Source organism: Arvicola amphibius, unplaced genomic scaffold (genome assembly GCF_903992535.2).
Source record: "Arvicola amphibius unplaced genomic scaffold, mArvAmp1.2, whole genome shotgun sequence".
In the NCBI taxonomy this organism is placed as follows: Eukaryota; Metazoa; Chordata; class Mammalia; order Rodentia; family Cricetidae; genus Arvicola; species Arvicola amphibius.
Window position 1 is genome coordinate 97,853 of NW_024582319.1, and position 14,275 is coordinate 112,127.

Below are 14,275 nucleotides of genomic sequence, written 5' to 3' on the forward strand. Positions count from 1 at the left end.
ACCAGAGCAGGAGCCAAAGCCCAAGACTGAAGGCAGAGTGAGCCTAGTGGGGCACAGCCAGTATACAGGATCCAGGTCTGGTGGAGGATTGTGCATGCAGAGTGGGCCAGTTCTACCTGCACATGTGTTGACTCCTCAGCGGGGCTTTGCTTAGCCCCTCCAATACACATGTGACAGTGTCCCAAGGAGCTTGAGCAAAGAGCAGGTCTCTGTGGAGCTGGAGCCAAGGGGAACATGGCATCTCAGAGAGGGTTTCACCCCATCATCACTAGTGTGGAGGCTGAGAATCTCCTGCTAACCAGAGGAGTTGATGGCAGCTTTATGACAAGGCCTAGTAAGAGTAACCCTGGAGATTTCGCTTTGTCTGTTAGAAGAAATGGAGCCGTCAGTCACATTAAGGTTCAGAACACTGGGGACTACTATGACCTCTATGGTGGGAAGAAGTTTGCCACCTTGGCTGAACTGCTCCAGTATTACATGGAATATCACGAGCAGCTAAAAGAAAAGAATGGAGATATTGTTGAGCTCAAGTACCCACGGAATCGTGCAGACCCAACCTCTGAAAGGTGGTTCCATGATCCGTTGTCTGGAAAAGAAGCAGAGAAACTGCTAATGGAGAAGGGTAAACGTGGCAGCTTTCTTGTTCGAGGGAGCCAGAGACACCCTGGTGACTTTGTTCTCTCTGTCGTCACTGGTGATGACAAATGGAAGAGCAATGATGGCAAGTCCAAAGTGACCCATGCTATGATCTGATGTCAGGAACTGAAATACGATGTTAATGGAGGAGAGTATTTTGACTCTTTGACAGACCTGCTGGAGCATAACAAGAAGAACCCCATAGTGGAGACACTGGGCACAGTCCTGCAGCTGAAGCATCCTCCCAACACAACTCGTATTAATGCTGCTGAAATTGAAAGCAGAGTTCGAGAGCTAAGCAAGGTAGCTGAGACCACAGGTACAGTCAAACAGGGCTTTTGGGAAGAATTTGAGACACTACAGAAACAGGACTACAAATTTCTTTATAGCCAAAAAGAAGGACGGAGACAAGAAAATAAAAACAAAAATAGATACAAAAACATCCTTCCATTCGATCACACTAGGGTTGTCCTGCACGATGGCGATCCCAATGAGCCCATTTCTGATTACATCAATGCGAACATCATCAGGCCTGAATTTGAAACCAAGTGCCACAATTCAAACCCCAAAAGAGCTACATTGCCACTCAAGGCTGCCTGCAGAACACGGTGAATTATTTCTGGAGGATGGTGTTCCAGGAGAACTCTCGAATCATCAGTATGACCACAAAGGAGGTGGAGAGAGGGAAGAGCAAATGTGTCAAGTACTGGCCTGATGAGTATGCCCTCAAAGACTATGGTGTCATGCATGTTAGGAACATCAAAGAAATTGCTGCTCATAACTACACCTTAAGAGAACTCAAGCTCTCCAAGGTTGGACAAGGAAACACAGAGAGAACTGTCTGGCAGTACCACTTTCAGACATGGCCCGACCATGGTGTGCCCAGTGACCCTGGAGGTGTGCTGGACTTCCTGGAGGAGGTCCACCACAAGCAGGAGAGCATCGTGGATGCAGGCCCTGTTGTAGTTCACTGCAATACTGGAATTGGCAGGATGGGAACATTCATTGTGATTGATATTCTTATTGACATCATTAGAGAGAAAAGTGTTGACCATGACATCGATATTTCTAAAACCATTCAGATGGTGCAGTCCCAGAGGCCAGGAGTGATCCAGAAAGAGGCACAGTACCGGTTCATCTACATGGCTGTCCAGAATCGCATCCAGAGGCTGCAGCACATGATCAAGGAGGAACATAAAAGCAAAAGGAAAGGGCACGAATATAGCAATATTAAGAATTCCCTGGTGAACCAGACAATCAGTGGCCAGAGCCCCATGCCACATTGCACTCACATACCACCCAGTGCAGAAGTGAGGGAGGTTCTGGGCTTGGAACATAGTTCATTACCATGTCCCATGAGCATTAGAAGTTTCCAAAGAACAATGAATGACTCTAAGAAGGATGATAATGATGACAGTGGCATAGCTCCCAGAGGAGGGACAGCATCTCCAACAGGGTTTTCTATGAAGAGTTCCAGGCACTGGCAAGACATGTTGACTGTATGGAGCACTCCATAGGCAGCATCATGTCCAAGATTGATGCTGTGTTTGTCAAACTTAAGACCATGGAAAATGTGTATAAACAGTCGAGGTAGATGTTAAGTGCTATTCTATTTTGGCAATTATATTCTCCAGTTGCAGGACAAATCATCCCTCTACAAAGTAAGTTAGTCCTAAGATAGTCCCCTGGCCACTCATGACCAGCATAATTGATGTGAGCTGAGTTAACTTTTAAATGATGGGATGTATGTGACTTTTGACATACTGGTTTTACATTGTCCCATAGCCTTCCCTGCTATGTGAAAGTGGCAGTATCAGGGGAATGCTGAGCTTCGGTAAATGCTATCCACAAGTACCAGAGAGAGACAATGGGCTAAATACAAACACAGTTTAACTGAAGAAACCCTGTTAATGGAAATTGTAAAGAAGGACAATTATCTAAGTTTTGCCTCAAAATTGTAAAAATTCCTTTGTTATTACCTAATTCTATTTGCTTCTTACTATAAGGAGGAGTTCAGATACCAGTTTTTGCCACAGTCTTACAAGTTCATCTCTGGCTGTGGTCTCAAGGAGATTTATTTACTTATTTTTTTATTTTTATTTTTCCTGGAATAAAGTTTGCTTCTGGTTTACTAGACTTTGGTGGTTTTTTTGTACAACCCCCTGTGGGCCTAACATTTTGGTGACCCATACAGGGAAGCACAAACCTGGTTCTGGGGGGGTACCCCAGTCTCTGGTCTCTGGTAAACTTTATTATTACTGTTTTTACCAATTGGTAAGTTTCTGGTTTTATCTGGTATCTGGTGTCTGGATAGTCTGCAGGCTCAAGAAGATCTAGTAGACATGCTTCTAATCTCAGAGCCTGAGGGAAATGGGGGTTGTTCCAATTCCTCCTCTGGCCATTGGGTCATTTGGTTACAATCCTTTGGGACTGATAAGATCTCACATGACCCAACATGCAGCAATGTCTTGTCAAATCTGTTTGTCATGTTTTGTTTAATTGTCATATCATGTTGAAAATTGTCTACTGTCAGGCTTATGTGGTGATTGTTATTAAATTCATGTCTACCATGGGCTAAGGTTCTTCTGCACCTCAGATCCTTTCAGATCCTATGCCCCCACTTCCAGGATTTCGGAAATTTAACAGTAGATTTTGCCAGCCTTCCCTGCCCTCTTTGTCTCGGGAGTCCAGCCTTCAGTGGGCACCTGTCTGTGTTAGCCAGGGAGAGGACCACCCCTCCCCTGCAGGTACTGTAGTCCCAGGCTGGCTTGTCAAGGAGAAGCCAGGAGGACAGAGGCAAGCAGAGGCAACTGCAAGGCCAGGTACCAAGGATGGCCACTGTCAGCCACTTGTCCTGGAAAATAATTGGTTTTGGTCTCACAAAATGACACATGTTCTAAAGCTGCACAGCGGGAAGCATGAGAGTGGAGCAGCAGTGGGACCAGAGCCATGAGGAAAGCAGGAGCTGATGCAGAGGTCATAGAGGGGTGCTTGCTTTCTCTGTGATGACATAAAACTAGTCAGTATACCCCTAGTAAAGCTTGGCTGACTGACTGCTGAGATCTTTATTTCCCTGCCTTCTTAGTTTTTAAATCAGCAGATAAAAGATTCATTCCTGTAACTGTCTAGCCTGGCCCAGCATAGACCAGCAAGACCCAACTATGTCACAGCCTCACGCATGGCCCCTCTTTTCCCATCACTCTACTTATCCCATTTTCTCCTCACCTCTTAGGTCCAGCACTTCAGCCTCTGATGGAGACTGTCCTGGGAAGAACAGAACCACCTCCTCTGGGAGACCCTCCGGCCCCCTTATGTTCAACCCCTGGATGGCCCCTGGGCTCTGGGAACTCTCCCATTGGACTGCCCCAGCTCTACAGACACGGCCTGCTGCTCCCCTTCACCTGTACCTCACTTCCCAGCTCTGCTTCATATAAACATTCAAAGATCTCTGCAACCTTTGTCTGTTTTCCTTTGCTCCTTGTCTGCCCTTCAGATGCTCTGCTGCATCCTCTGATCACAGCAGGATCCCAACATGGCCCTTCTTATGAATCCAGCAACCCACAGCAGCCCAGGTCATGGGGCCACCAGCAGCTTGGGCCCAAGACTCAGGGCTCCTTCCTCCTTAAATGGTCACTCCAGGCTGAGACAGGCTGGCCTGCTGCTGGGTCTTTCTGCCCCTAGGCCTCAGTGCCTCTGAGCATTCCTGGGCCCTGTCCCTCACTGCAAACCAGCAGCAGCTGCTGCCTTCCTAGCCTTTCCTCTTCAGTTACAGCTGCCCCATTGGAGCAGCCAAGTCTCACTGGGTTTCTGGTGTACCATGCAGCTTTCCTCCCAGGACTAGAGATGTCTGCATGCTTGGCTTGTTACTGCAGCTGGACATGGATGTAGCACCCGAGTGTTGTGCAGGCTGACTTCACACTGTTCAGGAGATGCTCCTGCTCCTCAGTTGCTGGGATGACATCTGTGCTACCATACTGGCTAGAAAATAGGTTCAGTTAAAGACAGAGATGTGAGGTCCTGGGGCTTCAAGAACAGGGATGACAAAGTTGAGTGCCAAGACATCTTGGGCTATGTCTAACAGTGGGGGTCTCCACGAAGACTCTGTCACCTTCAAGACTTGGCTATGTTAATAAAACTAGGCAGTAAGCAAACCTGTCAGAGGTTACAAACAAGACTGCCAGGCTGGGGCCACTCAGTGGCAGAGTGTTTGCTTGGCATTGTGAGGGCCCAAGCTCTATCTCTGCCATCACAGAAAACAACACATCTGCTGGTGATGACCTAGCATATGTGAGGACCTGGGCTTCATCTTCAGGACTAAACCCCAACACCACAAAATGATCACTGTTGACACTGAGTTACTGAGAACAATTCACATAACCCTTATGGTGCAAGGAAAGAAGCAACTCTCCCAAGTTGTCCTTGACTCCTACATGCTCCTGCCCCCTCCACACACACACACACACACAGTAATTAAGGAAAACAAGAAGCAGGGCAGTTGCCAGTGAACCCCTTTAAACCTAGCACATGGGAGGCAGAGGCAGGTGAATCTCTGAGTTTGAGGCCAGTCTGCTCTATAGAGTGCGTTCTGGGACAACCAACACTGCATAGAAATCCTGTTTCACAAACAAAACAAAACAAAACAAAACAAATTGGGTCTGAGGAGCACTTGCTGCTCTTCCAGGAGATCTGAGTTTGTTTCCCAGGGTCCACACTGGGAGGCTCACCAGATTTCCCCACGGAAATTCTGTATGTGTCCCTGTGCCACTGGCACCTGTCCACCATAGGGACTGCAGGTTTCTATGCAGATCTGACCTCCAGACCAGCACCTTCAAGGGGCCTGTCCTGCATCTACTCAAAGGCGAGTTTTTAAGGGCCTCACCTGCCAGGAGGAAGGCAGTACCTCTTAGAAAAGAGACTGGAGGAGAGTGTTCTTTGCATACAGAATGCAAGGTAAGTCCAGAGGTCCTACTTAGTATCTCTCGCCAAGGGGTGGTGTGAGTGTGTATGGCTTCAAAAAGTCCCTCTAATGCCCAGTGGGTCTTGGCGTACCCAAGCCTGGAGTATTACACAGCAGAAAAAAATAACGACACCTTGAATCTTTCAGGAAAATGGATGGATGTAGAAAACATTGTTTTGAGTGAGGTAACCCAGTCCCAGAAAGACAATTATCACATGTACTCACTCATAGGTGGTTTTTAAACATAAAGAAAACCAGACTACAAACCACAATCCCAGAGAACTTAGACAACAATGAGGACACTAAGGAAAACTTACATAGATCTAATTCTCATGGGAAGTAGAAAAGTACAAGATCTCCTGAGTAAGCTGGGAGCATGGTGACCTTGGGAGAGGGTTGAAGGAAGGAGAGGTGAGGCAGGGAGGAGAGCAGAGAAAAATGCAGAGCTCAATAAAAAAATCAATCAGTCAATCAATAAATAAATATAAATAAAAATTTATATTTAAGAGAATTTAAATATAATTGAATTATTAAATTTATTATATATAATTATATTTAATTAAATATAATTAAATATAAATAGAATTGGGGACACAGGGATCAAGGCTTGCAATGAGGGGAGTCTATTATAATTCCTGTGAAGAGGTGGCTGACTCCAGCCAAACATGGAAAGCCATGTCAAGGATTAACACATGATGACAAGAGCAGAGACCCCATAGCTCTGCTCTTTGGGACACTTGCTGGGGCCCCTGCTTTTGTTTGTCTCAACTGACTTTTCCAGTCAATTACCAGGACAGGGTCCTTTTTATTGCTATCTATCTTAAACTTAACTTAGCTCATATCTGTTGTTATTGTTAATTAAGAATGGTGTGGATGGGGGGATGGGTGTGTTAGTCTCTCAGTTTGCAGAGAGATGCTTCAGTTTTTGTCAATAGAGCTATGGGTTATGAAGCAGAGTAACCCTCGGTTAATAGTTAATCCTTAAGTTGCTGAGAAAGCTGATGACAGTCTGCTCTCATTCTCCTAGGCTTACAACTTTATATTTCTTTATTTCTATGTTTTTATTTTTGGAATCTACATTTTAATATTCTTATTCTTGGACCCTTCATTATATATGTTCAAGCCACACTCAATTTCTCAGACCACTTCTTGTTGCCTATGGATCAAGACATGAGAATGCCCAGCTCCTTTTCTAGCACAATATCTGCCTGCATGCTGCCTAGGTTCCCACCATGATGCTAATGAACTAAATCTCTGTGAGCCATCACAATTAAATGTTTTCCTTTTAAAGACTTCTCGTGGTCTTTGTGTTTGTTCACAGCAATGGAAACCCAGAACTAACACAACAAGCAAGAGGACAAAAAATGAAAACTTGGAAAATGTTTGTCATTTAAAAGGTATTTTCATGAGGTGCCAATTTGTGAGTCTGTTGAAGAATTCTATAAAGGAACCTTGTAGTAATAGGAATATCTTTTTCATAATTGTATCAAGATTCACACTCTGGTTGGATGCAATTTGGCCTTAAAAGGAGGATACCATCATCATAATTTGTATCCAGACCAGGCCAAACCTGATAATACCCAGGACATCATCCCATATCAGGGGAGATGCCCAGAAGTGTGGGTCCCAAGCCACTCTCAGAAGTTCCAAACCAAAGTGGCAGATGTCCCAACACCAGAATCAACAAAACCAACCAAGCAGCTGTTCATGGTACCACAAAGGCTGATGGTTATCAGTGCAGCCTCATAGTCAGTGATGCAATCGAGTTACCAAGGACATGGAGAGTGTCACCTATCAATTGTGCCAAACATGCACAAGACCCTCAGAAGACCTGTCCTGTCAACATCTTATCATGTAAAGTGGGGTTTCATGAGCCTCATTCTTCCCTAGGATTTACAGTCAGCTAGTAGTTGATGGGAGAATGGACAGGCATTGTCTTCAATGGTGTAAACACTAGTAAGGTACTCATGTTCCTGTGCACAACCCTTCCCCAACCCACACTGACAACAACCCTGATGCCATTTACTGAAATGCTATGGAAAAACATTTTGAAATGTTACTGGAAAAATAAAAGACATGAAAACAGAAGGACTAGTTGGGAAGAGAGAAGGGATGAATAGGAGTGAGTGAATAAGTGAAGGTAAGGAAAGATCACTACTACAAAAGTATGCCACATACATACATACATAAAAGATGAGAATGAAATTTGTTATTCATAATTAATATATGCTAATAAAGGCATTTAAAAAAGGTCAATGGTTCATGAGGAACAACACCCAAGACTGACTAACATCTGGCCTCCACATACATGGAGGGGTATCCACATGAATATGCACCTACATGTACACAGCAACAACAAAAACAGAAAACCTGTATGTCAGGTACAGTGAAGTGATATATGCATTAAAAAAATCAGACTAGAATACACTTGAAAACACCCAGTCCTCAGGGCACCTACTGTCACACATGGTATAATGTTTTGGTGCTGGGAGTGATATTTACCAAGAATCAGACACCCTAAATTTAGGTTCCCCCTAAAGTTTCAGTAGAGAACAAGGGTGTGTGTGTGTGTGTGTGTGTGTGTGTGTGTATGTGTGTGTGTGTTGATAAAGATCAAGCCCCATGTATGCTAGGCAGGTGGTCTACCACTGACCTTCACCCTCAGCCATACTCTCTGGAAATGGCTATGAAAGCAGCACAGGGAATAGGTAAAGGGACTAAGACCCTAGGTCACCATGGGTATCTTGATTTTTGGTGATGGTCAGTTTTCTTATGGGATAAGATTTAGGATATGGGCAAAAGCCATGTTTCAACTGGCTGTGTTATAGTTCTCACACTGGGAACTTAATAGAACACCTGGCCCTGTCACTTCAATTTGGCCTTTTGGTGGTGACACCTTACTTTCTGTCCAGGTCAATCCTCACAGTGGTATAGTTTATATGCCATAGACACTCCCAGGTCTGTTTGCTGTACAGTGAACCTCAAGACTCGGCATCTTGGAACCTCCCCTCCATCGCACTTTGTAGGTCATAAGGTTGGAGAGCAGCATCATATACCTACTATTAATGGTCATGCCATGACTGATCATAGCATTCTGGATCTCACTGATGATAGCTGCCTGTTTAGCCTGATGTGCAGATGCAGGACTTCACTGTTCCAGCATTCACCTGCAAGATGCCAGGGAACTTTAGCAATGTACATCTGGAGACTCCATAACAATGGCTTTCATTCTTGGTTTCCTGGTGGCTTTTTAATAAGTATTTGTTATAATTTTTATGCCACCTTCTCAACCACAAAATTTATTTTTATTCATGTGTGTGTGTCTAAGAGAATGTTACCTGTGGGAGTATAAATGAAATTCATGAGGACAACAAGCGGGTATTGGATTCTCCCGGTGCTCTGATTAAGACAAGCAGTGACGCAAAAAGCAGAGATGGAGCAGGCCCGAGATGCTGTGGTCTTCTGTTGTTGTTTCTATTTGTTTTGGTGTTGTTTTGTTTGGTTTTTGGTGGGTGGAAGGAATATGTGTGCACATGAATGTAGGTACTGTTGGAGGCCAGAGAGAGCATTGAATCCCCCAGAACTGAAATTACAAATGATTATGTTCTGCCATATGGATGCTGGGAACTGAAATTCAGCCCTATGTAAGAGCAGCAGGAGCTCAAACACTTTTTAGAATTACACTTATTTATTTCAGGTGGGTGAATACCAGGTCATAATAATGCCTAAACATGATATAACCATTCCAGGAAGAAGGCAAACACATTATGTATGAGATCAGATGAGATCAGATCATAATTATTCCTAATTTTATTTAACTATTCCTATACAACTGCAAACACATTATAAAATTACAATAAGTGCCAATGTCCCTAGAGGGCCATTCTTTTAATACCTCAAGTTTAAGTATTATAAGTATATTCACCTTTTTTTGGCTTGAGTTTATTTTTGTTGTTTTACATCCCAACCAAAATTTCCCCTCTCTCTTCTCAGTAACTGCCTCCTACCTCCACTGCACCCACTCCCCATCCATTCCTCCTCCTTTCTTTCATCTTCAGAAAAAGGTGGACTTCATATGGATACCTGCCAGACATATTCTATCAAGTAGTGGCAAGACTAGGCATGTTCTCTTCTATTAAGGCTGGATATAGCAATCCTGTAGGAGGAATGAGTCCCAAAAGCAAGCAACAGAGATAGACCCTGTACCCACTGTTAGGAGTCCCACAAGAACAACAAAGTTATACAACTGTAACATATATACAGAGGGCCTAGGTCAATCCCATGCATGCTCTCTTGATGCTGGTTCAGTCTCTGTGAGCCACTATGATCCCAGGTTAGTTAGTTCTGTGGGATTTCTTGTAGTGCTCCTGCCCCCACTGGATCCTATAAAAATCCATTTTTTAAATTATTTTATATGTATTGGTGTTTTGCCTTCATGTATGCCTCTGTGAGAGTGTCAGATCCTCTGGAATTGGAGTTATAGACAGTTTTGAGCTGTCTATAATTTTTCATTATTATAAACATTACTTATTTCTCTCTTTTGAGATTTTAAAATAAACTTTCATATAATGGAATGTGTGAAGATCTACTGATAGGTATTTGAAATAATAATATTTGTTTAATTATTTAAGGAAAGTAGAAATATATATAATACATATTCACTAATATATTGATATTAGGTAATATATTTATAAATATAAAGGTATGTTTGTATAAACTTCAACTGGGGAGCAACATCCATCAGTTAAATAAACAAACCACTATACTGAGACTAGAAGTGTCAACACATGACTAATTCACTAAGAGGGAGAAGTCATAGAGTAGTGAGGAACAAGGCAGTAAAGCATGCTGGAGGCTGTATAGTGGACAGGCCAAACACTTAGCATGTGGGGCTGAGAGCCAAGACCTGAATTTGAATCCTGCCCTCATATAGTTCATAGTACTATTGTCTATGAGTTATTTCATTTCCCCTGAGCCTCTGTTTCCCATTCTGTACAATGCTCATAATGATGGTAACCATATTACAGGATTGTCAGAGGTTGAACTGAGATGACATCAGTAAGTTTGTTGATACTGGGCCTGCCATATCACCAGCATGCCCATGCCTTGTTGGAATATCCACCTGATAACACGAGGTGACTTGGAAACTGGGATCACTTTGTAAAAATGAAAAAGAATTGACTTTCTGTCTGTAGGTATGCATGTCTCTTGTGTGTAGTTCCCCATACCTAGAGACATATATATGGCAAGGAGATGCTTTTGATTTGTATTGTTTAAGTGAGAGTTTTACATTTATATTTGAGTTAGTATCTGTATAATCATAATGTCATCAAACTCACTTTATAGCTGAGGATGGTCTTGAATTCTTCATCTTTCTGCTATCACCTACCAAATTGATGGAGGAGTGTCTATGTGTTACTTTCATTGATTAATAAAAAAACTGCCTTGGCCCTTTAAGAGGACAGAAAATTAGGTAGGCGGACTAGACAGAACAGAATTGTGGGAGAGAGGAAGCAGAGTTGGGGAGACGCTTCAGGCAGTCTCCCTATGCAGTTGCCATGCTTCTCCTCTCCAAGATGGATGCTGGTTAAGACCTCTCCTGGTAAGCGATCCACCTCATGGTGCTACACAGATAACTAAACATGGGTTAAAGCAAGGTGTGAGAATTAGATAATAAGAGGCTGAAACTAATGGGCCAGGCAGTGTTTAAAAGAATACAGTTTCCTTGTAATTATTTTGGGTAAAGCTAGCCGGGTGGCAGGACACAGCCTTGCCGCTCCACCTACATATTGGCGCTCCAAGGAGGGTACTAAATCCACTTAAAAACCCAAGAGGGATTTAAATAAAGGAGAGAGACAGTTTAACACAGCTTTTTGCTGTTTGCTAGGACATGCCATAGAGAGATTTCCTGTTTCGGCAATAGTGGCAGAGAAAAAGCTGAGTCATTTTAAAACGAGGCTTCCTGGGGCTGTGCTGCCAGTGCAATGTCTGGTAGTGTTTTTTTGCCAGTTTAATTAATTTTCATTAAAAATTGCCATGTCCTCCCCTCCTTCTCTCCCTTCCCTCCCCTCCCCTCCCCTCCACCAATACCCCCACTCCCTCCCTCTCCAGGCCAAAGAGCCATCAGGGTTCTCTATACTATGTTGAGTCCAAGGTCCTCCTAACTCCCTCCAGGTCCAGGAAGGTGAGCAACCAAACTGACAAGGCTCACACAGAGCCCGTCCTTGTTATAGAGACCAAGCCCATTGCCATTGTCCTTGGCTTCTCGGTCAGCCTCCACCCTCAGCCACTTTCAGAGAGTCCAATTTGGTCAGATGTTCCATCAGTCCCATTCCAACTGGACTTGGTGATCTCCCGTTAGTTCTGTCCTGCCGTCTCAGTGGGTAAACCATCCCTCACAGTTCTGACTTTCTCATGATCTCTCTCCTTCTGCTCCTCATCAGGACCCTAGGAGCTCAGTCCGGTGCTCCAAAGTGGGACTCTGTCTCTATCTCCATCCATCACCAGGTGAAGGTTCTATGGTGATATGCAAGATATTCATGAGTATGGTTATAGGATCTGGCCTTTTTCGGCTCCCTCTCTGCATCTGCCCAAAGAACTAGCTGGGGGAATCTCCCTGGACACCTGGGAACCCCTCTAGAGTCAAATCTCTTGACAACCCTCAGATGGCTCACTTAATTAAGATATATGCTTCCCTGCTCCCATGTCCACCCTTCCTATATACCAAGCATCCCCTTCCCCTAAGCTCTCCCCATCCTCCCCTTCATGCTTTTCTCTCCACATCTCCCCTTGCCCCCATTCCAGCCCACCACCAAGTTCCCAATTTATGCCCAGCAATCTTATCTACTTCCAACATCCAGGAGGATAACTGTTTGTTTTTATTTGGGTTCATCTTATTGTCTTCTCAAGGATCATGAATTATAGGCTCGATGTCCTTTAATTATGGCTAGAAACCGATTATGAGTGAGTACATCCCATGTTCATCTTTTTGGGTCTGGGTTACCTCACTTAGAATAGTGTTTTCTATTTCTATCCATTTGCCTGCAAAATTCAAGATGTCATTGTTTTTTTTTACCGCTGAGTAGTATTCTAATATGTATATATTCCACAGTTTCATCCATTCTTTCACTGAAGGGCATCTAGGTTGTTTCCAGGTTCTGGCTATTACAAATAATGCTGCTATGAACCTAGTTGAACAAATGTTTTTGTAGTATGATTGGGTATCTCTTGGGTAAATTCCCAAGAGTGGAATTGCTGGGTCCTGGGGTAGGTTGATCCCGAATTTCCTGAGAAACCACCACACTGTTTTCTAAAGTGGTTGCACAAGTGTGCATTCCCACCAGCAATGGATGAGTGTACCCCTTACCCCACATCCTCTCCAGCAAAGGCTATCATTGGTGTTTTTGATTTTAGCCAATCTGACAGGTGTAAGATGGTATCTCAAAGTTGTTTTGATTTGCATTTCCCTGATCGCAAAGGACATTGAGCATGACCTTAAGCGTCTTTTGGCCATTTGAACTTCTTCTGTTGAGAATTCTCTGTTCAGTTCAGAGCCCCATTTCTTAAATGGGTTAATGAGCATTTTAAAATATAGTCTCTTGAGTTCCTTATATATTTTAGAGATCAGACCTTTGTCAGTTGCAGGGTTGGTGAAGATCTTTTCCCAGTCAGTAGGCTGCCATTGTGTCTTAGTGATAGTGTCCTTTGCTTTACAGAAGCTGCTCAGCTTCAGGAGGTCCCATTTATTCAATGTTGCCCTTAATGTCTGTGCTGCTGGGGTTATACGTAGGAAATGGTCTCCTGGACCCATATGTTATAGAGTACTTCCCACTTTCTCCGCTATCAGGTTCAGTGTGTTCAGATTAATATTGAGGTCTTTAATCCATTTGGACCTGAGTTTTGTGCATGGTGATAGATATGGATCTACTCTCATTCTTCTACAGGTTGACATCCAGTTATGCCAGCATCATTTGTTGAAGATGCTTTCTTTCTTCCATTGTGTATTTTTAGCTCCTTTATCAAAAATCAGGTGTTCATAGATTTGTGGGTTAAGATCGGGTCTTCTCTTCAATTCCATTGGTCAACTTCTCTGTTTTTATGCCAATACCAAGCTGTTTTCAATACTGAAGCTCTGTAATAGAGTTTGAAGTCAGGGATGGTAATGCCTCCAGAAGTTCCTTTATTGTATAAGATTGTTTTGGTTATCCTGGGTTTCTTGTTTTTCCATATAAAGTTGATTATTGTCCTCTCAAGATCTGTGAAGAATTTTGTTGGGACCTTGATGGGGATTGCATTGAATCTATAGATTACTTTTGGTAGAATTGCCATTTTTACTATGTTGATCCTCCCAATCCAAGAGCAAGGGAGACCCTTCCATTTTCTGGTATCTTCTTCAATTTCTTTCTTCAAAGACTTAAAATTCTTGTCAAATAAATCCTTTACTTCCTTGGTTAGAGTTACCCCAAGATAATTTATGCTATTTGTGGCTATTGTGAAAGGTGATACTTCTATGATTTCCCTCTCTGCTTCCTTATCCTTTGTGTATAGGAGGGCAACTGATTTTTGGAGTTGATCTTGTATCCTGCCACATTACTGAAGGTGTTTATCAGGTGTAAGAGTTCTTTGGTGGAGTTTTTGGGGTCGCTTATGTACACTATCATATCATCTGCAAATAAGGAAAGT

At 43.3% G+C, this 14,275-nt stretch overlaps 1 protein-coding gene across 1 annotated transcript; it reads left to right on the forward strand.

Moving 5' to 3' along the window:
- Window positions 1-234: 234 nt before the first annotated feature.
- LOC119805847 (tyrosine-protein phosphatase non-receptor type 11-like) lies at window positions 235-4,317 on the forward strand. Its single transcript, XM_038317629.2, is given in 4 exon segments — window positions 235-1,192; window positions 1,195-2,135; window positions 3,233-3,458; window positions 4,130-4,317. Coding segments are annotated over 4 exon segments (2,313 nt in total).
- The last annotated feature ends 9,958 nt before the right edge of the window (window positions 4,318-14,275 follow it).